This window comes from Geotrypetes seraphini, chromosome 2, assembly GCF_902459505.1.
Source record: "Geotrypetes seraphini chromosome 2, aGeoSer1.1, whole genome shotgun sequence".
Taxonomy (NCBI): domain Eukaryota; kingdom Metazoa; phylum Chordata; class Amphibia; order Gymnophiona; family Dermophiidae; genus Geotrypetes; species Geotrypetes seraphini.
Genome location: NC_047085.1, coordinates 22,894,701 through 22,916,865, shown reverse-complemented (window position 1 = coordinate 22,916,865; position 22,165 = coordinate 22,894,701). Strand labels below are relative to the sequence as shown.

The 22,165-nt window shown below is 44.0% G+C and overlaps 1 protein-coding gene across 5 annotated transcripts in view; it reads right to left on the bottom strand.

Moving 5' to 3' along the window:
- AGO2 (argonaute RISC catalytic component 2) overlaps positions 1 to 22,165 on the bottom strand; it is a 312,251-nt gene that overhangs the window by 135,333 nt on the left and 154,753 nt on the right. For all 5 annotated transcript variants that reach the window (XM_033934274.1, XM_033934272.1, XM_033934270.1 and 2 more), the window contains 3 exons: positions 11,424 to 11,558; positions 3,672 to 3,759; positions 1,120 to 1,267 (listed from right to left, as the gene is read on the bottom strand). In XM_033934274.1, the coding sequence (XP_033790165.1) occupies positions 1,120 to 1,267; positions 3,672 to 3,759; positions 11,424 to 11,558 (371 nt within the window). The remainder of the gene's footprint in view (positions 1 to 1,119; positions 1,268 to 3,671; positions 3,760 to 11,423; positions 11,559 to 22,165) is intronic.

Here is a 22,165-nt window from a genome sequence, read left to right as displayed (position 1 = left end):
GACACTGATGGGGCTGCCGATCGAAAAATAAGTGACTGCAGAGGACCAGTTCGACTGCCCTGCTCCCTGCCCCGATTCTCTGCTCTTGCCACCCTGCTCTCTGTCTCGATTCTCCTCTCTTCTATGCCCTGACTCTCCGCTCTTCTCTGCCCCAACCCTCCATTCTTCTTTGCCCAGACTCTCTGCTCTTCTCTGCCTCGACTCTCCTGCCCTTCCCCACAGTGCAAGCCCATGGTTTTAACCCGCCGGTTTAAAGCAGGTTAAAACCACAGGCTCGCGAAGTAAAAAAAAAAAAAAAAAAAGAGCAAAAATAGTTTCTACCTCTGCCGGGCATGGAGGTCCAGCGCATGTGCAGACCATCTACAGATGGTCTACGCATGTGTCGAGATCGCTGGAGAGCGATCCGTGCAGTCGGTTGGGGGCGTGATTCTAATCATCCTAATCCCTGGCCACGGATCGGATCGCCTAAGGATCGGATCCGATCTGTGGCCTTTGTGAATCTAGCCCTAAGCTACTTAGCTATAAATATGGTGGCTGAGTAATGCCATGACATGTACTGTATAGCTGCCAGCAGCAAGTGCTTTCCACATACAGTCCATGCTTGTTATTCACATGTTTCCGATGCACAATTTTGCATATTTGCGATTACATAAATTGCTACCAATATTCCTCATTCATGCCACTGTGTTCGCATATTGACAGACTGGCTCTTAAAATACAACTTTTTTTGCTTTCATTTTCACCTTGTGGTCAGGTGTTACCTTCCAGCACCTAGAGAGTGAATTACAGGTACTTCAAGTGCTGTCTCATGCAGGAACCTAACCCTATTTTCCCAATAGGATCTATTGTTCACTTTCCACAGTTTTGAGGCACAACAGTTACTGCTGGAACCTAATCTCTATTTTCCCATGGACTCATTATTCATTATTTCATGGTTCGCAAGTATTTTTGGGAACTATACTACCACAAACAACAAGAATGGACTATATATTCAGCAACACCAACCTATACAGTGGTACTGCATATACATATGTGGTAAAATGCTACAGCTGTTGTCATTAAAAAAAAACCTCTTTGCTAAGTTTGAATATCGATTCACAAGGAAATAAATGGACTTGCCTCAAGTGGAAGGTATGTATGCTTCTGTTCCTGTCCAACTTGTAAACATGGAAGATGAGGGTAGCGAAGAACTAGCTTGTGTCTGTCCTTAAAATACTGAGCTACAGTGCATTCTACTGTTTGTCCACTCTCTTGCTGAAGAGGGAATCTAAATAAAGTAAAATAAACATGAAGTCAGTCCGCTGTCCATTACATTTGAATCAGTAAACCTTCAATGAGCCATGTTTATTCTTTTAATGATTTTATATATCTTAAGTTAAAGAGTCCTAATAGGTTGAAATGTTACCTATGGATATACAATGCTACACCATGGCACTAAATATTATTTTCTCTAACATGGACATTAGCACATGATAGAACAAATATTTTTTCAGAGGCACCATCCCATGGTGAAGAGTCTATTTCTTGGTGCTGTCACTCAGGTGCGTAAAAACTAGTATCTGCCACTGGCCTAGGCACAAACAGGGCTGTTATGGCACACATGGGTAGTCAAGGAGTGGCCTAGTGATTAGCGCAGCTGCCTCAACACCCTGATGTTGTGAGTTAAATTCCCACTGCAGATCCTTGTGACTCTTGGCAAGTCAATTAACAGTTCATGTGAATCATTTTGATTTTATAAAGTGGTATATCAAGTCTCATCCCCTTTATCTGTTGCAGCAGAGGGTCCCAGAAGGAAATGCTAGTCTATGGCTTCTTCTTATCAACTTAGAAGGGAAGATTAGTTTCTTACCTCGATAATCTTCTTTCTAGTAGAAAGGCATGCAAGTCTTGATCAGTGGGTTATTCACCTCTACTCACAAGTTTATACAGAAGGCATCATCTACATTTTTCAGCTCCACTTCCTCTAACTCTGCTCTGTGATCATCGTTTATACCAAAGCAGTTGAGAAACACTACAAAGAGAAAAAGAGAGGAGTGTAATGGGGAACTCCCCACTCAGCCCAAGTCAAATAAGAACAGAAAAAAACAAGGTGGAACTCAACATGCTACCTACTACCTGAATTCAACCTGCACTAACAATGATGTGACTCCTATAACCTTCCATTTTGTTATCACTCTTATGTTTTAAATCAGAAGCTACAAGATGCCTCCCCTCAAGAGGCTCACTCTTGGACACTGCAGAAAACTTCTGGGTATTTTTCACTCCTCAGGCCTTTAAACAACAGAAGGTCAAGAATAAGAAAAGTACATAATTGTCTGAGAAAGTATGTAGATGAAAATGAAAATAACATTTGACAGGGCAGGCCATTAAGACTTATATGCCTTACTACTAGTAAGATTATTGAGATAAGAAACTAATCTTCCCTTCTCGTGCAAAAGGTATACGACTTTTGACCAGTGGGATGTACTAAAGCAGTCCCTCTAGCGTAGGGTGGGGTAGATGAGCCTGCTACTAACATAGATGATCCAAAGGCAGCATCCATATATGCTGCCACATCAACTCTATAGAACTTCATGAAAGTATGAAGAATGGACCAAGTGACTGCCCTACAAATCTCCTTGGGTGACACTACCTGAGACTCTTTCCATGAAGAAGCCACACCCCTGGTAGAATGTGCCCTCAATGTAATCAGTGACTGCTTACCACACCCGATGAATGCTAAAGAAATGGCCTTACAAATCTTATACACGAATACGGGGCGGTACTTGGAGAGACCCCCCAGGAAAGAGACTTGGGAGTACTGGTTGACAAATCGATGAAGCCATCAGTGCAATACATGGTGGCGGCAAAAAGGGCAAACAGAATGCTGGAAATGATTAAGAAGGGGATCATGAACAGATCGGAGAAGGTTATCATGCCGCTGTACCGGGCCATGGTACGCCCTCACCTGGAGTACTGCGTCCAGCACTGGTCACCGTACATGAAGAAGGACATGGTACTACTCAAAAGGGTCCAGAGAAGAGTGACTAAAATGGTTAAGGGGCTGAAGGAGTTGCCATACAGTGAGAGATTAGAGAAACTGGGCCTCTTCTCCCTTGAAAAGAGGAGACTGAGAGGGGACATGATCGAAACGTTCACGATAACGAAGGGAATAGATTTAGTAGATAAAGACAGGTTGTTCACCCTCTCCAAGGTAGAGAGAACGAGAGGGCACTCTCTAAAGTTAAAAGGGGATAGATTCCGTACAAGCGTAAGAGAGTTCTTCTTCACCCACAGAGTGGTGGAAAACTGGAACGCTCTTCCGGAGGCTGTTATAGGGGAAAACACCCTCCAGGGATTTAAGACAAAGTTGGACGGATTCCTGTTGAACCGGAACGTATGGAGGTAGGGCTGTTCTCAGGGCACTGGTCTTTGACTTGGGGGCCACTGCGGGAGCAGACTGCTGGGCACGATGGACCAGTGGTCTGACCCAGCAGCGGCAAATTCTTATATTCTTAGTACTAAAAACTAAAATGTTTGACCAATTACCCTGTCTACAACAGCAGTAGCTTTAGGCTTTCTTTCTACTGTATCCAGTTTTGTAACAAAATATATTACATATTGAAAATAAAATTAAGAAATGTATTTCCTATATAAAACTGGGTTAGCACAATAAGAAAACAACATTTTACGTTTGGTGGCTTGCTGGTCGTCTTGTGACATTGCACACTCTGTATTTTCTCTTCATTTGTCCACAATGTGTTATCTCCACCTTTAGACCTTAAAAAAGAAAAAGTGAACATGAATTTAAAGGAGGAAAATAAAACATGCAATTTCAATTTTTTTTCCTGCTAAGTTTGTTGTCATATTGGTTCAAGGAAAAGAAAACATTTGGGGTTGCAGTCTTTTATCTGGAACATTATAAATTTGAGACTTCTGCAAAAGGAATGCGTCTCCAAAAGTTGCTGATCATCAACAAAATATTTCTATACTGGAATAAGAGCAGCTGAAGATATTTATTCCAGCAACAATTCTTATAAAGATAAAAGATTCAGAACACAGCTTTAAATAAAAAATCTAAATTATAAATTATAAAGAAAATCCTCTCTCCGTTATTCAAACTGTGGAAAATTGCTGGCAATCTCCTGCAGCCCATGGCATATTTGGAAATTCAATGTCAGTGCAGTATCCGGCAACTGGCATTGAATTTTTGGTCTACTTTTGCTTGGCTGAAGGATGGCTGGCTAGGCCAATATTCAGCAACTAGCCAGCTAAGTGCCTGTTTTACAAAGCTGCACTAGCGACTGCCGTGCAGCAACAGCCCCGAAGCCCTTTAAATCTCTATGGGCTTCAGGGCCGTTACCACGCTGCAGCCGCTAGCATGGCTTTGTAAAACAGGCCCTACGTCTCAACAGCCAAAGATAGACTACTCTTTTAGGCAGCTCTACCTGGCTGACTAACTTAGATGGTGAACTGCTGAATATTGGCAGTGACCAGCTATGTCATGCAACATAGCTGGTCATTGGTCAATTTGCTAAGCTGGATATTCAGCAGGAGACAGCAGTCTATTTTCCGCTAAATATCGTGAGATAGCAGACAGCTATGAGTTATTTAGCCAGCCGGGAGCCATTTCTAGCTAGCTAAACAGTGCTGAACTTCGGCCTCAATATCTTTTTCCTTTGATGTCTTTCTTGTCCAACTCTTCTGAAGATTAACATTGTCATAGAATCATATAAGTACGGACTGAAGCATCACAAAAGACCATCATTTTTTATTTATTTGCAAGTTTTTATTTACTGGTTTACAAAGAAATTAATAAAATTTAAACCATTTTTAACAGAAACACATTGATATAGGTATTGGTTGACTTAATGTAGGTTTTTCAGAATGGAGGGGGTCACTCAAGTTCAGGACAAGCATCTTCTATCTCCAAAATCTCCATGTATAATTCACAGCTGATAAAGAATTCCAATGTATATTTCCTGATGTTGTATGAAATAAATATAGTAGAATAAATATAGTAGTGCCAAGCAAGCAATATTGTAAAGGTTTAATTTCAGCCAGTAAAGCCATTCAGGTAGGGTTCCCTGAATGGAAAATTCTCAATACTCAATATAGTTTGCAAGTTTTATGTTTCCAGACGGATTTCTTGGGTCACCAAGCCGCAAAATGGTATAAATTAATAAATGGATTTCTAAATAAAAAAAAGAAAACTGGACTTAGGGATATTTGGAGCATTGAGATTGGACAGACAATTTCTGCATCTCAATGGCCAAAATTCTGGTCCTGGAGATTAAGATTAACAAAGTCAGCATCTATGAGTCAAACATGGTTATTTTTATTACATAGAGTGTTATGGACCCCGACGCGCTTGCAAAAGATAGATAATACTAGATCTAATAGATGTTGGCATTGTAAAATAGAAGTAGGGACATTGGATCATTTAATTTTTTTTTGTCCCTGTATAAAAGCTTTTTGGAATTTAATTTGGCCCCAAATAAATATATTACTAGAAAATCACGTAGGACTCTCATATGATACCATATTATTCGGTACTGCAATGAGAACACAGAGTCCAATATCAGCAAATAATAATAAATTACTTTTAATATTGACAGGAGTTGCCATGCAGCAAATCACACAAAATTGGAAAGATTTTACCAAACTAAATTATACATTCTGGTGGAACTCGGTATGTCACATTTACAAAATGGAGAAAATTTTGGCTTTACAACAAGGAAATATTAAAAATTTTAAGAAAATATGGGATCCATTGACTAATTATTCTAGAGATCAGATATCTTAACACATTGATAATAGTAATATAGGGTTAGGGTGGGAAATATAGATATTAATATGAAAGAAAAATGGAAAAACAATTAATAGGGGAAAGGGATGAATATCTATGATATGAATTTGTACATACATATATATTTTATTATACATTTTATAATATGTGATTCATGTATTGAAAGAATGAAAATTCTATAAATAAAAAGTTAAAAAAAAAAATAATAATTTCAGCCAGTCCAATAAATGGAAAAATTTTCCTAATGGTTTTATGCTTAATTTCTAGAATTCATTCTGTCCCCGAGTCCCTAAATTCCTTTTGCGATTCTTGGATTAAAGAGAATCTTCCAATGTACACTCCCTTAACTAAGCCTATTATCAGATGTTGGTGACCTCCAAGCTAACCAGAATGGGATGGTGGGAATGTTGGCAATGTAGGAGAATAAATTCTGTAATACTCTTTGGTCAAACTGTCCATCTCGTCTGGAGAAAATATCCAGACAATAGTGAGAAGTGAATGTATGAACTGAGGACCAAGTAGCAGCCTTACAAAGTTCCTCAATGGGTGTAGATCTGAGGAAAGCCACTGAAGCTGCCATTGCTCTGACTTTATGGGCTGTGACTCTACTGAACACCGCGGCTAAGCTTATCTTCTCAAAAAGTAAATTTGACCATGTCTCACCATTCCTGTCCAAGCTCCACTGGCTTCCTGTTATCTCCAGGGTCCACTTTAAATGTGCCTGCCTAACCTTCAAGATCCTTCACGGCATCCTTCCTCCTCTTATTCCTCTATCCTGGAATTCCTCAAATCCAATTTCCACTAGATTCACACAAAAACTAAAATTATCCTACCCCTCCTTAAAAGGCATCTCCCTCGTTGGTAAACTTGGGTCCTCCCTCCCCTTCAGAATCACTCAGCTCTGGAATAGTCTCACTTCCCCTCTTCGTAACTTGAGCTCCCTTCAACTTTTCTGTAAGCATCTGAAGACTTGGCTCTTCTCAAAAATGTAACCTCTTCCCCTCTCTGGTTCTCTAAGCCCTAACCTCTCTTCATACTTACTTATATAATTCCATTGGAGTTCCGTTTTATCCCAAACCCTGTAAACTGTGTCGAGCTCCACTTTGTGGAGATGATGCGGTATATAAACCCAAGATTTAGTTTAGTTTAGTTATCCAGCCTGGGCATAGCAGAATGAGATACAAGCAGGCATCCAGTTGGAGATGGTACGCTTAGGAATAGGATGTCCCAACTTATTTGGATCGAAGGAGACAAAAAGTTGAGGAGCAGTTCTGTGTGGTTTGGTGCGTTCCAAATAGAACGTTTACAGTCCAGAGTATGAAGAGGTACTTCTCCAGGATGAGAATGAGGCTTTGGAAAAAACACTGGAAGAACAATGAATTGGTTGAGATGAAATTCCGAGACCACTTGAGGGAGGAATTTAGGATGAATACGAAGTACCACCTTGTCATGATGGAACATCGTGAAAGGTGGATCAGCAACTAAAGCTTGCAGCTCACTGACTCATTGAGCAGAATTGAGGGCTATGAGAAACACCACTTTCCAAGTGAGATACTTCAGATGAGCCTTATCAATTGGTTCAAATGGAGGCTTCATTAGTTGAGCAAGGACAACATTGAGGTCCCAAACCACAGGAGGCGGTTTGAGAGGAGGTTTGACATTGAAAATTCCTTTCATGAATCTGGAAACCACCGGATGAGCAGAGAGGGGTTTCCCTTCAAGAGGCTGATGGAAAGCCGCAATTGCACTGAGATGGACTCGGATAGATGTAGACTTGAGGCCAGAATTAGAGAAGTGCAAAAGATAGTCCAAAACAGAAGATAAGGAGGAATGCTGAGGCTCCTTATGATGAGAAAAACACCACGTAGAAAATCTAGTCCATTTTTGGTGATAGCATTGTATAGTGGTAGGCTTCCTAGAAGCTTCTAAAACGTCTCTTACAGATTGAGAAAACTGAAGAGGGGTTATGTTGAGAGGTACCAAGCTGTCAGGTGTAGAGACTGCAGGTTGGGATGAAGCAGAGATATTTGACTCTGTGTAAGCAGAGAAGGAAAAACTGGTAGAAGGTATGGCTCCCTGCTGCTGAGTTGAAGTAGAAGGGAGTACCAAGGTTGTCTCGGCCACTGAGGAGCAATGAAAATCATTGTGGCAAAGCAGAGCTTCCTGAAGAAGAAGGGCGGTCTGGGAAGGATTGGAAGGATACTCACTTGAAGGAAGCTCTGGAGGAACCTGAGTGAAATGAAGAGAGTATCCTTCCCTGATGATGGTCAGCACCCAGAGGTCGGATGTAATAGTCATCCTTCGGTGATAAAAATGATGGAGACGACCTCCTATAGGGGGGAAAAAGAGACAGAGTCAGAACGGTGGAGGTTATGTGCAGCAGAAGGTTGAGGTTTTTGTTGCTTCGGAGGCTGCTGTTTCTTGAGAGGAGGGTGATTATAAGGAGCCGTCCTCGGAGCAAAACACCGTTGATAGATAGGCCTGATCAATGATACGAAGCCAGGCAAGGCGACGTATAGCTACCGAGCAAGCAGCTGCCCAGGCAGACAACTCGAAAGCATCATAGGACTGGAGGAGATGTAATTGAAGTTGAGATAAAGAAGTAAGAACTTCTTGAAATCCAAAATGCTTTTGAGTATACAAAGAACTCAAAAATTTAGGCAAAATTATAATTAAGGACTTTAGAGGACATCATAGCATTTTGAGAGATGCGACACTCAAAATTCATCCATAGTCTTCCCATCCCTTCCAGGAGTGCAATATGTCTTAAACAGCTGGAATGGTATGAGGAGATCCGGTAATGCCCTGCCTGGAGAAGGACTCGAGGACGTCGAGGCAGCCTGGGTTGAAGATGAAACTTCGGTTGGAAAAAAGGCATCAAAAGAATAGGGAGACATGGACGAGGTAATCAAGACCGCTGAGTCGTCGAGGTGTCGAAGTGGATACCTCGATCGAGGAGTAGACGGTCTAGGAGATGCAGGTGGCTTAGTGGAAGACAGGCGCTCCTTAGAAGAAGAGCGATGCCTGGAAGCATGCCTTGAATGTCAATGAGAACTGTGCTTGGAAGCAGATCTCAAAGTTGAGGAGCCTTCGCCCCGGCGATGGAAGCAGGCAATGTCACCAGGGAATGGATGGGGCTTGGAGCTGTGGATGCAAGCTCCAAAAGCTGGATGGAGGAATCTCGATGCATTCCCAAAGACTCTGCTTATTGCATGGAGGGTGAGGAGTCCTGTCATGGCACGTGCAAAGACTTTGCTCCTTGCTTCACGTGCTTAGATGCCAGACCAGACACTCGCAAAGACTGTGCTCCTTGTATCGAGTGTGTATATTCCAGGCTATACACTCGCAAAGACTCTGCTCCTTGCATCGAGTGTATATATGCCAGACCAGACACTCGCAAAGACTCTGCTCCTTGCATCGAGTGTGTATATGCCAGACCAGGCACTCTCAAAGACTCTGCTCCTTACATAGAGTGCGAATCCGGAGCTCGGGACAGAAGGAAAGACTCGACCTTGAGGGAGACTGCTGATGTCCCAGCTGAAGTAGAAGAGGCATTGTCGAGGCAGAACTATATTTGCTCAATAACTGAACAAATGGCTGCCCACACATGGTCTGGAAAGAAGCCGGCAAGGATGAATCTGCGTCTGAAACCGGACCATCTTCCTTGGCTGGAGGATCCACCGAGGCAGTGGAAATGTGCTTCGACTTGGAAGTCTTAGGCACCTGAAACACCACCGGTGTAACTGTCTGCTGCATTAGCTTACCTCAGGATACAGGGAAAGATACAGCAGTCATCGTCGAGGCCGGGGTCGACTTCGGAGTCGAGGAAGAAGTGGATTCCATCTGGAAGAGCCTCTCCACTGAAAGTAGACAACATGTAAGCACGAGGTTGAAGAGCAGCACAGCGGTCGCACGAAGCCCAAGGCAGTTAAAGGTACCTGGTATGCTTCATGAAGCCGGTAGCTGGCCGGGACATAGAAGGAAAAAACAGCCGCTGTAAGGTCGAAGCCCGTGGGCTGCGGCCGAGCGGCCTGCCCCGGCAACCGGACAGGAGAAAGAAAAAAAATTTTTTTTTTTTATTTTTTTTTTAAAACAAGAAAGAAAAAAACACGATTCGTGAAGAAAATAACACAAAACCGCGGTGAGAGAAGGCACGAAGTTAGTTAAACGCAGAGAGTCAAAGACAGACTTCTCGGCTCTGCAGAAAACTGAGAACTGAGAAGATGCGCCCTGTGCTAGGCGGGAGGGCACTCGCGCATGCGCGGTGCAGGCGACTCGAAACTTCGAGTTTCTTCAAGCAAGTTTGCTTGTGAGGCGTCCACATCCGGGCTCAGTCGGTGACGTCAACCACATGTGAGAATAGGCTGCCTGTTTGTCCTGGGATAACCGCTCTTCTCCAGTCCCGCAGAACCTCTCCCGTCTCTAAAGATCTAATGAACAAATCTTTAAGAGGACCCATCAGAATCTCTCAGAGCTCCCTCAATATCCTGGGATGGATCCCGTCTGATCCCATAGCTTTGTCCACCTTCAATTTTTCAAGTTGTTCATAAACACTTTCTTCCATGAACGGTGCAGTATCCATTCCATTTCTCAGGTTTAACTTTGCTGACCAATCGCGGTCCTCCTCCATGTTTTTCTGCTGTGAACACCAAACAGAAATATTTGTTTAGCACATTTGCTTTTTCCTCATCACTCTCCATATAGCGGTTCATACCTTCTTTCAGTCTCATAATTCCATTTTTTTTTTCCTCCTTTCACTAATATACCTGAAAAAATTTTGCCAGACATATCTCTCACTTGACTTCTTTCAATTTCATTTGATATTCCTTTCCTTACTCTTCTTGAGTTTTTTTTTTATATTTCACGAACGCCAATTCTTTTGCCTTTATTTTTTCTGCTCTAGTTTGGAATTCCATATCGGTTTCCTTTTTCTCTTATTTTTATTTATTTTCTTCACAGTAGCTCTTTTTTTGCAAATTTCAAGTTGAACCACTGTTTTTCCACTTTCCTAATGTTTTCCCATACAATCAACTCTTTCTTCAGGTACTCCACCATGCTGCTAAAGTCTGCATATTTGAAATCCAGGACTTTGAGTTTTATGTGGCCATCCTCCACTTTGGCTGCTAAATCGAACCAAATCTGCTACTTCCCCAACTCACTGTCACCATTTGTGAGCACCAGATCCAATATTGCTTTTTCCCTCATGGGTTCCATTATCATTTGTCTTAGCAGAGCCCCTTGAAAGGCATCTACGATCTTCCTACTTCTTTCCGATTCCGCAGACGGAACTTTCCAGTTCGCATCCCCTGAGCCAAGGCAGATGCGAACTCATTATTTTTAACCCTTCCTAATCTTCTATCTAGCCAAGCCATTGTAACATTAATCTTTCACCACTGACTGCAAGCTTCTTAATAGCACAATATACACGGTTCATGAATCTGAATTGTAGATATCACTGATCCATGATGGTAGACTCCCTTCCTCCTGGGGAGTGGGTAGAGTAAGGGGCACCTGCTGCCACAGTATCCCAGGCTACTACTGAACTGAAAAGCAGTTTCCAGGCTCAGTACTCAAATCACACAGTCACCAAGCTGAACAACTGAGGCTTTCATTAATATTTACTCTAAGCATTTACCTTTTATTTCTTTGGTAAACTTAACCCTTTGGGAATCTGTCAGAGGTTTTTGTTGCTCTTCAATACTTTTGAAATCCAGAACTTCACACATGAATTCAATTACTGGCTGTGCTTTATAAAATGCTGTTGCAGACACTGAAACACAAATAAGAAAAAAGGGTTGATGTCAGCTGGACCGGGGCTCAAGCTCAAAGTTTATACAAATAGATGATGGCTCAAGTTAATGTACTGACTGTCCTAACACAATAAACTAGTCAATCAAACTTGATTTGATGTTCCACAGCACTATATTAATTACCACTGTTGGACTACTTGTTCAAATAATTTTCTGAACTGAAGAATGTCTGAGGAAAGTAATGAACAGCTTTACATAAATGCAACTAGAGCAGTGGTTCTCAACCCTGTCCTAGGGGACCCCCTAGCCAGTCGGGTTTTCAAGATATCCCTAATGAATATACATGAGAGAGATTTGCATACCTGTCACTTCCATTATATGCAAATCTCTCTCATGCATATTCATTAGGGATATCTTGAAAACCTGACTGGCTGGGGGGTCCCTAGGACAGGGTTGAGAACCACTGAACTAGAGTTATGAACTAAAGATTTTCTTCCCCTTTTATGAAGCCGCGGTTTTTGTTTTGTTTTTTTTATCGCTAGATGCAGCAGTATTAGCTCCGAAGCTCACAGGAATTCTATGAGCATTGAAGCTTTTACTGCCACGACCGTGATTAAAAAAAACAGCTTAATGCAACTTCATAAAAGGTGGGCGGGTTGTCATTATTTCACTCAATTTGATATGTTTTCTGATTTGTCAATAAAATTCAAGTAACATGTTACATTATCCCACTGAGAGAAGTAGCAATAATAGGCTGCAGCAAAAAGGTTTAGGTGGTGCTTTACTAAACTTAATACATTTGTGATTAATGTGTCATAGACACTCCTTCCCATCTTAATTTAATTTATCGCTAGTATACTGCTAACTTTTATTGCTACTTGTCATTTTGGAAAATAAACTGTTTTATTCTAATTCCTGGGTTAAGAGCCTATTTGGGAACTACTCATGGCCATGTCAATAGCAAAGGGAGGAAAGGTTGGGATGCCAAATTAAAGCTCAGACAGTAAGCAGTCAATTCTTCTATTTATTCAAATCCAAATTTGTTTTATCACCTTAAAATTTTGCAATACCTAGGCAATTGAAATAATTTTATTTATTGTAAAATTTTAATTTTCCCCAACCTACATCTGTATTTTCATCTGGAATCTAGGATACTTTTGATGAAGTACAGAATGAGGAAGTTAAGAAAATTTTATGTGGTTTTAGGCCGACTATATCAATGGGAGACCCTTGTGTTCCATGGGTGCTCCAAGAGCTGAGAGAGCGGATTTCTCGATTTATGTCACGCATGATGAATGTTATGTTTTGTGAGGGTATTCTACCAGAAAGATTAAACATATTAACCGTTAAACCCTTAGTAAAAGGATAAAAGTGTGGGATAAAAGTGTGGGTGTTGGGGAAATTAAGAACTTTCGGCCTTTTGCAGCCGCTGCTTGCAAAAATTGCAGAGAAGCTAGCATACGCACAGTTGGAACAATATATTTCACGGAACAACATCTTGGATAGTCATCAGTATGCATTTTAGAAAAACCACAGTACTAAAACGGTGTTGGTATCATTGCTGGATGAACTCTGGAGAGGCTTTGACGATGGGTGGAAATATATCATGATCTGCCTTGATGTATCTGCTGCATTCTACACTTTGGATCATGAGATCCTTGTGTCTAGACCAGTGGTCTCAAACTCGTGGCCTGCCAGGTACTATTTTGAGGCCCTCAGTATGTTTATCATAATCACAAAAGTAAAATAAGACAGTTTCTTGATCACATGTCTCTTTAGCTATAAATGACAATATTATTATTATTAAGACTTAGCCAAAAGGAAAGATTTATAAACTATAAAGAGTTTTACCTCATGCAAAATTGTCATTTCTTTAATAAGACATTAACTATTTTTTCTGAGGCCCTCCAAGTACCTACAAATCCAAAATGTGGGCTTGCAAAGGGGTTGAGTTTGAGACCACTGGTCTAGACCAGTGGTCGGCAAACTGCGGCTCTTTAGCCACTTGAGTGCGGCTCTGCTAGAGAATGACACGTCACCAATCGGGCATCTCCCTCCCTCCCCCTTACCATGGCAATTTTCTCTTTTTTTTTTTTTGTCTTCCAGCTGCCTGAGCCGGCTTTCATCAAGTCACGTGTGGCTGCCGAAACTTCTCCTCTGACGCAACCGGAAACAGGAAGTTGTATCAGAGGAGAAGTTTCGGCAGCAACATGCGACTTGATGAAAACCGACTCAGGCAGCTGGAAGACAAAAAAAAAAGAAGAAAATCACCACGAAGGTAAGGGGGAGGGAGGGTAGCTGCTGAAAGACATCTAGTAATCCTTGCAGGCTTGACTGTGCACATTTCACCACTTTTCTATAGCACCCAACTGTCCCTCCTAGTCCCATACATCTATTGTATTTCTACTTAGTGTTCAGGAAACCTGGCGGCCCCAGTATGCTTGTGGGGGCGTTGAAGGGAAATGGACAAGAGAAGTGGAGAGTGGGGAGAAGATGCTGAAGGGAAATGGGGAAGAGAGAGTGGGGAGAAGACGCTGATTTATAAATTGAAAATTGTACAAAATATTGTTTCTTTTTATACTTTAATATAATAAGTTCAGTATAAAACTATTCAAGGCTTGTGTGGATGGGATCAGATGGTTTGCGGGGACAGGGCCCGAGCTCACGGGGACAAATTTTTTCCCCGTACAATTCTCTAGGATCTGCCACAAATCGGTTTCGACTACGTGCGGGCGAGCGGGGTGTCAGTTGGGCTGACATAGCCGTCGCAACGCAAGCGGGCACGGGGTATGCGGCGCGGAGAAGGCACACGAGACTAACGCACGAGTTTAGCGAGAGCGAGCCAGTCACAACTTGTCCATTAGTGTGTACAGTGTTCAGTGCCTGTTGTGCCAAAAAGTCTCATGCGAACAACAAGAGTACCTTAAGCACATTAAGCTACTTGTATCTTTCAACCAGCTGCAGATCTCACAGGTATTTTTGGCATCAATTTAATAAGTTGTTCTAACTTTGTGTTGCTGCTTTTATTGTTATAAATTAAAACGAAACATGTTTTTAGCTGCCACCTATTTGACATGGCTACAAAGAAGCAAAGAAAAATGGAAGACGAAAACCGTGAATTTAAAGTTGAATGGGCTGAATTGTTCGCTTTATTCAACCGACTTTTCTTATTTGTCAACAAAAATTGGCACATAATAAGAAATCAAATTTGGAGAGACACTTTACAACTAAACACGCGTCATTTGGCAGTAAATATTCCGTCGGTGATGCATGGAAGAAAGCAGTTGAGGAACTTCAAAAGAGTCAAGTTCTGTATTTAATTATTGGGTGCAATCTTCCAACAATGTTAATATTATAAGCTTTATTGTTAGTCAAGAGATTGCTAAGAGAGGCAAACCATACACAGACGGTGAGTATATTAAAAGTTGTTTTATAAATGCATCCGAAGAGCTATTCTGCGATTTTAAGAACAAGGCAGAAATTCTTTAAAAAAATTAAAGTTACCACTGTCTGCTAAAACAGTAAAAGATAGGAGTGTCAAAATGTCTTCGAATATAACCAATCAGAAAATCGAAGATTTTAAATTGGTTTCAGCTTTATCAACAGCTGTTGACGAGTCTTGTGACATAAATGACACAGTGCAAGTTTCAGTTTTTGTTTGATTTATTTCGTCTACGGGTCCTAAAGAAGAACTTTTAGGATTATTGCCACTGAAAGGTCAAACACATGGCGAAGATTTTGCAAATTCTGTCATTGAATGCATGGAGAAACATCGTATTCCACTCAATAAAATTGTTTCAATTTCAACAGATGGGGCAAAAAGTATAACCGGAGTGAGAAAAGGTTTGTTTCTATTTTGAAGGGAAAAATTAATCATGAGATACTTGTTTACCATTGCATCATTCATCAAGCAGACATTTCCAGAAGAAATTTGCAATGTTATGGAATTGGTGATCAAGATTGTCAGCATAATTGTAGCTAAAGCTCTTTATCATCGCCAATTTAAAGAATTTTTAGTTGAAATGGAGAGTGAATACGCAGATCTTCTGCTGCATAATAAGGTACGTTGGCTTTCAAGAGGAAACATTTTAAAACGTTTTGCTTCATTATTATCAGAAATTAAAGCATTTCTCCTTGAGAGGGGTATTGACTATCCTGAACTAACGGACGATCAATGTATCCAAAAATTTTATTTCATGGTAGACGTTACATCTCATCTAAATAACATTAATCATAAACTACAGGAGAAAGGAACAATTTTTTTTATGTTGGAAGAAGTCATTTCATTCGAAAACAAATTATCCTTTTTGCTCAAGATTTTGAAAGAGAAACATTAATTCATTTTCCAAGCCTGCTAAAACATCACCAAGAAAATAACTAGGTAATTGACATTTACTATTTCAAAACAACAATTTTAAATATGAGGGAAGCTTTTCTATGGAAGTTTCAGGAATTCAGAAATAGCATGGCTACGTTAGTCTTTGTTAAAAGACCTCTGAGTGCTGACGTAACAGAATTGAATTTTTCTCTTTTTAATATTAACATTGGCGCTTTTGAAATGCAATTACTGGAGTTAAAAAACAAAGAATTATGGAGCTCAAAATTTGAATGCCTTAATGCTGATCTGGAAAAATTGGAGAAAAATAAATGTGATTTTAGTTCACAGCACAAGTGGTCTGCTTTGAAAGACCTGTAGAAGGAAGACATGATAATTTTCAACATATGGAATAGTATTCCTGACTCATATAATCAGTTAAAAAAAACTAGCATTTGCTGTTCTTGGCTCTTCATGTGAACAATCTTTTTCAAGCATGAACCTTATCAAAAGTACATTGAGAAATCATCTTATTAATGAGAACCTGGAATCCTGTTTGAAATTAAAAACAACGACATACAAACCTGACTTATCCAAACTTTCCAAGGAAATGCAAGGTTATTCACATTAAATGCATGTTTTGTCATATTTCTATTTTAATGTAAAAATATTTTTGTCAATAAATAAGATTATTATTATTATGATATCTGGTTTTATTTAATGTTAGTAGCTAGTTTAAACCGACTCCTAAAAAGAAGACTTTTGAAAAGAAATTTGACTCTCAAAAGAAATCTTAATCATTGTACACTGCTGATCTTTGGCTCTTTTGACTAATGAGTTTGCCTACTACTGGTCTAGAATAAGTGCATGTAGTCTGGATGGGAGCGTATTGAAGTGGTTTAGATCGTTCTTACAAGACTGGTCATAGGGAGTCATTGTAAATGGGATGCAATCAGCATTACGGAAAGTAAAAACAGGGGTCCCACAGGGGTCAGCCTTGTCAGCCATGCTGTTTAATTTGAATCTGGGACCACTGTGTAACCTACTGCAAACTCTTAGGTCTCCTTTTACAAAGCCGCGCTAGCAGTTTTATCACACGCACTGGATTAGCATGTGCTATAGCTCATGCTAGCCGGAAATCTACTGCCTGCTCAAAAGGAGGTGGTAGCAACTAGCGCTTGCGGCAATTTAGTGCACGCTATTCCGCACATTAAGGCCCTAGTGCAGCTTTGTAAAAGGAGCCCTTAATGTGTAATACAGGGTTTACGATGATGACATTCAATTCTTTTTTCCCATTCAAGATTTATTGTTGTTGGCAGTTGAGTTTTTGGGGGGTTTTTAAATAGCGGTGTGGAGCAAAGAAGTTTTTCTTGAACGGCAGTGGAATGAGATAAGTGCTTAGTTAAATCTATTGTAAACATTTTATGCTAGCACTCATCAGGCCACAGCTCCAACACACTAGTGGGAAGTGATTTTATGGTCACTCTCGATGATAGCTGTTAGGCCCTTCTAAGCTTGCAAGAGTTTGAATTAGTAGGGTTTAGCTCTGAGGAATTTTAATATACTAACTTAATTTAAAAATTAAAAAAGTAGAATGAATTATAATTAATTTAAAATTATTTATTATTGAATATCAGAAAATTAATTGAAAAAAAATGGATAAAAAATCATGAGGTGGAGGTTCTTGAGCCAATGAGGTAGCTCATGAATATAGCCTGCTTGAAAGCTAATGAGCAATGGCAGGCAGGAGTCTGAGGCTTTTTCCTCCCTTTCTTTTGATATTCCCAGAGCTGTAAATAATCCTAATATAAGGAGAAATTAGGTTCTTACCTGCTAATTTACTTTCTTTTAGCTTCTCCAGACCAGTAGAGGTTAACTTTACGAATGGGTATATATCTAATCATGACCAGCAGGTGGAGACTGAAAACAAAACTTTGGGACAGTATATCCTAGCCCCTCCTCTCTATTTCCCTCAGTCTGCCGAATAGCCAAGCAGAACCAAGAACTGGAAAACAACAGAGAGAAAAAACAATACTCCGAAAGGAGTAACAAATAACATACCCAAAATGCTGTTGGAAAATGCAGAGGAGAAATTCCCGAAGGAAGAATGTCCCCACAGCTCGCCAGCTAAGCCAGCCGAGCCACAGCCGCTGTTCTTCAATTCTCCCCGGCCCTAGAAAAATACTAGAACCCGCAGCAAAAACCAAAAACTGCCCGCGCAACAGCCCCAACAACAACAACAACAGACAGGGTGGGGACCTCTACTGGTCTGGAGAAGCTAAAAGAAAGTAAATTAGCAGGTAAGAACCTAATTTCTCCTTCTTTAGCACTCTCCAGACCAGTAGAGGTTAACTTTACGAATGGGACGTACCAAAGCAGTCCCTCTCACGGGCGGGACCCCCGAAGGGCCAATACCAGTACACGCTCACCGAACACCGCGTCCCGACGCGCCTGCACATCAACCCGATAATGACGAACAAAGGAATGCAAGGAGGACCAAACCGCAGCCTTACAAATATCCACTGGAGGCACGAGCGACGACTCAGCCCAAGAAGCCGCCTGACCCCGAGTGGAATGAGCCTTGAGAAACTCCGGAACAGGCTGCTGTTTCAGAAGATAAGCGGAAGCAATCGTCTCCTTGATCCAGCGCGCAATAGTAGCCTTAGAAGCGCCAGCTCCCCGACGAGGACCCGCCAGGAGGACAAAGAGATGATCGGACTTCCGGAATTCCTGGGTCCGCTGCACATAAGAGCGAAGGACCCGACCGACATCCAACTTGCGCAGCTGCCGTTGCTCAGAAGAGCCCTCCCGACCACCCAAGACCGGGAGAACCACCGATTGATTGACATGAAAAGGAGAAACAACCTTCGGCAGAAAGGAAGGAACAGGCCGCAAGACGACCCGCTCCCTAGAAAACTCCAAGAAGGGAGCCCTACAAGAGAAAGCCTGCAGCTCAGAAACACGCCTAGCAGAAGTAATGGCCACCAAAAAGACCGCCTTCAAAGTAAGGTCCTTCAAAGAACAGTCGTCCAAGGGCTCGAAAGGCGGACGCACCAAAACAGAGAGAACCAGATTAAGATCCCAAGAGGGAACCGAGGGCCGTAGGGGAGGCCTAAGCAACTTGGCCGCCCGCAAAAACCGAATCACATCAGGAAGAGCCGATAAACGCTGACCTGACACCAACCCTCGAAAAGCCGACAGGGCCGCAAGATGAACCCGGAGAGAAGACCAAGCCAGGCCTCTATCCAGGCCATCCTGCAAGAACTCCAGAATGTTAGGCAGAGAAGCGCGAAAAGAGGTCACTCCCCGCGCCCGACACCATTCCTCAAAGAGACGCCAAACCCGCACATAAGCCCGAGAGGTAGAAAGCCTCCGGGACCCCAACAGTGTAGAGATCACCTTGTCTGAATATCCCTTCTTGCTAAGGCGACCCCTTTCAAGAGCCACGCCGTAAGACAGAAGGGAGACGGGTCGAACATGGGAATGGGACCCTGCATCAGAAAGTCGTCCGAGAGAGGCAGAGGAAGAGGATCCGCTACCAGGTGCCTCACCAGATCCGCATACCACGGACGGCGAGGCCAATCCGGCGCCACCAGCACCACCAAACCCGGATGGTGAACAATGCGAAGAAGCACTCTGCCCACCAGCGGCCAAGGAGGGAACACATACAACAGCCCCTCCGTTGGCCACTGCTGGACCAGAGCATCCAGACCCTCGGCCAGACCGTCCCTGCGACGACTGAAGAAGCGGGGCACTTTGGCGTTGCCACCCGTGGCCATCAGGTCCATCAGGGGCTGCCCCCAAGCCTGCACTATCAACTGAAACGCCTCGGCGCCGAGACACCACTCTCCTGGATCTAGGAAGTGACGACTGAGGAAGTCTGCCTGAACATTTTCTACTCCGGCTATATGAGAGGCCGAGAGGTCCAGCAGATGGGATTCCGCCCAAACCATGAGCAGAGCCGCCTCCTGCGCCACCTGAGTGCTCTTGGTGCCCCCCTGACGATTGACATAAGCCACCGCCGTGGCATTGTCCGACAGCACTCTGACCGACTTGCCCAGCAACAGGGAGTGGAAAACCAACAGCACCAGACGGACCGCTCTGGTCTCCAACACGTTGATCGACCAGGCGGCCTCCTCCGCGGACCAGGTGCCCTGAGCTGAGTGACCCAAACACTGAGCCCCCCAACCCAGGAGACTCGCATCCGTCAGGAGCACCGTCCACTGCGGGAGATCCAGACCCACCCCCTGAACTAGGTGAGGGGTCTGGAGCCACCAACGCAGACTGCAGCGCGCCAAGCCTCGCAGGGGAACCGGAACATCCATCCCGTGCCTCTGGGGAGACCACCTCCGGAGCAGAGCATACTGGAGAGGACGCAAGTGGGCCCGCGCCCACCTCACCACGTCCAGGGACGCCGCCATCGACCCCAAGACCTGGAGGAAATCTCGCGCCCGAGGACACCGGGACGCAAAAAGCAGGCGAATCTGATATTGCAATTTGCTCACCCGGCCCTCTGGGAGGAAGACCTTCCCCAAGGAGGTGTCGAACAGCACCCCTAGGTACTCCAGACGCTGAGCCGGGACCAACCGACTCTTGGAAAGGTTGACCACCCAGCCCAGCGACCGGAGAAACTCCACCACCCGAGCAGTAACCCGGGAGCTTTCCTGCAACGACTTTGCCCGAATTAACCAGTCGTCCAGGTAGGGGTGTACCAGGATGCCCTCCGACCGCAAGGCTGCCGCGACGACCACCATCACCTTGGTGAACGTCCGAGGAGCCGTGGCCAGCCCAAAGGGAAGCGCACAGAACTGAAAGTGCCGACCCAAGATCGCAAAGCGCAGGAAACGCTGATGAGAGGCCCGAATGGGAACATGCAAGTAGGCCTCCGTCAGATCGAGAGAAGTGAGAAACTCCCCCGGCTGAACCGCCAGAATGACCGACCGCAGAGTTTCCATACGGAAAGAGGGAATCTTGAGAGCCCTGTTGACCCCTTTTAAATCGAGGATGGGCCGAAAGGTCCCCTCCTTCTTGGGCACCACAAAGTAAATGGAGTACCTGCCCGTGCCCCACTCCGGAGGGGGCACCGGAACAACTGCCCTGAGATCTAGCAAGCGCTGAAGGGTCTGGCGAAAAGCCTGCGTCTTCCCCGGAGTCTGACACGGAGAAGCGAGGAAAAAATCCGGCAGAGAGCGGGCGAACTCCAGGGCATAACCGTCCCGCACCACCTCCAGGACCCACTGATCGGACGTGATCTCGGCCCATTTGGGGAAAAATTCGCACAGCCGGGCCCCCACCGGAACCAAAGGGAGCGCCGGCAAGGCGTCATTGTGCAGGACGGGAAGCGGGGGAACCGGCGGAGGGATTCCCTGCCCCCCGACGGGCCCCCCGAAAGGGCTGCATGCGCTGGAAGAACCGACCCCGGGAAAATCCCGGAGACTGGAAAGAAGCAGCCCCACGCCCAGGGCGATACTTGCGAAAATCCCGCAAACGCCCCCGGGCCGCACCCCCCCGAGACGCCGGGCGGGCACGGTCCTCCGGCAGACGGGGAACTTTCGAGTCCGACAGAGTCTGAATCAACTTATCCAAGTCCTCTCCAAACAAAAACGACCCCCGAAAGGGAAATTTAGTAAGCTTAGCTTTGGACGCAGCATCCGCCGCCCAAGCGCGCAGCCACAACACACGCCTTGCGGCCACGCCAAAAGCCATAGACTTAGCCGAGATCCGCACCAAGTCATATAGAGCATCTGAGAGGAATGAGGCCGCCATCTCAATCTTCGCAACCTCCTGATCCACCAGAGACCAGTCGTCAGACTCTCGATCCAAGACCCGCTCCGCCCACCGAAACACGGCGCGAGCGACCAGTCCCCCACAAATAGCCGCCTGGACCCCAAAGGCAGAGACCTGAAAATTTTGCTTAAGGATGCTCTCCAATTTGCGCTCCTCAGGGTCCCGCAAGGCAGAACCGCCCTCAACAGGCACGGTATGCCGCTTGGAAATTGCCGAGACCACCGCATCCACGACTGGCGAAGCTAACGTAGCCCGATCCCCTTCAGGAATGGGATACAGGCGAGCCATGCTGCGCGCCAGCCGAAATGGCGTCTCCGGCGTTTTCCACTGCTCCAGAACAATATCCCGAATATCCTGATGCATAGGAAAAGAGCGGGAAACGGAACGGATCCCCCGTAACAGGGGGTCCCCCACACGCGGAGTCTCCGGCGGCGCGTCCTCAAAATGCAAAACCGAAGAAACCTGTTGAATAAGGTCAGGCAGCTCATCTTTCTGAAAAAGGCGCACCACGGACGCCTCGTCACT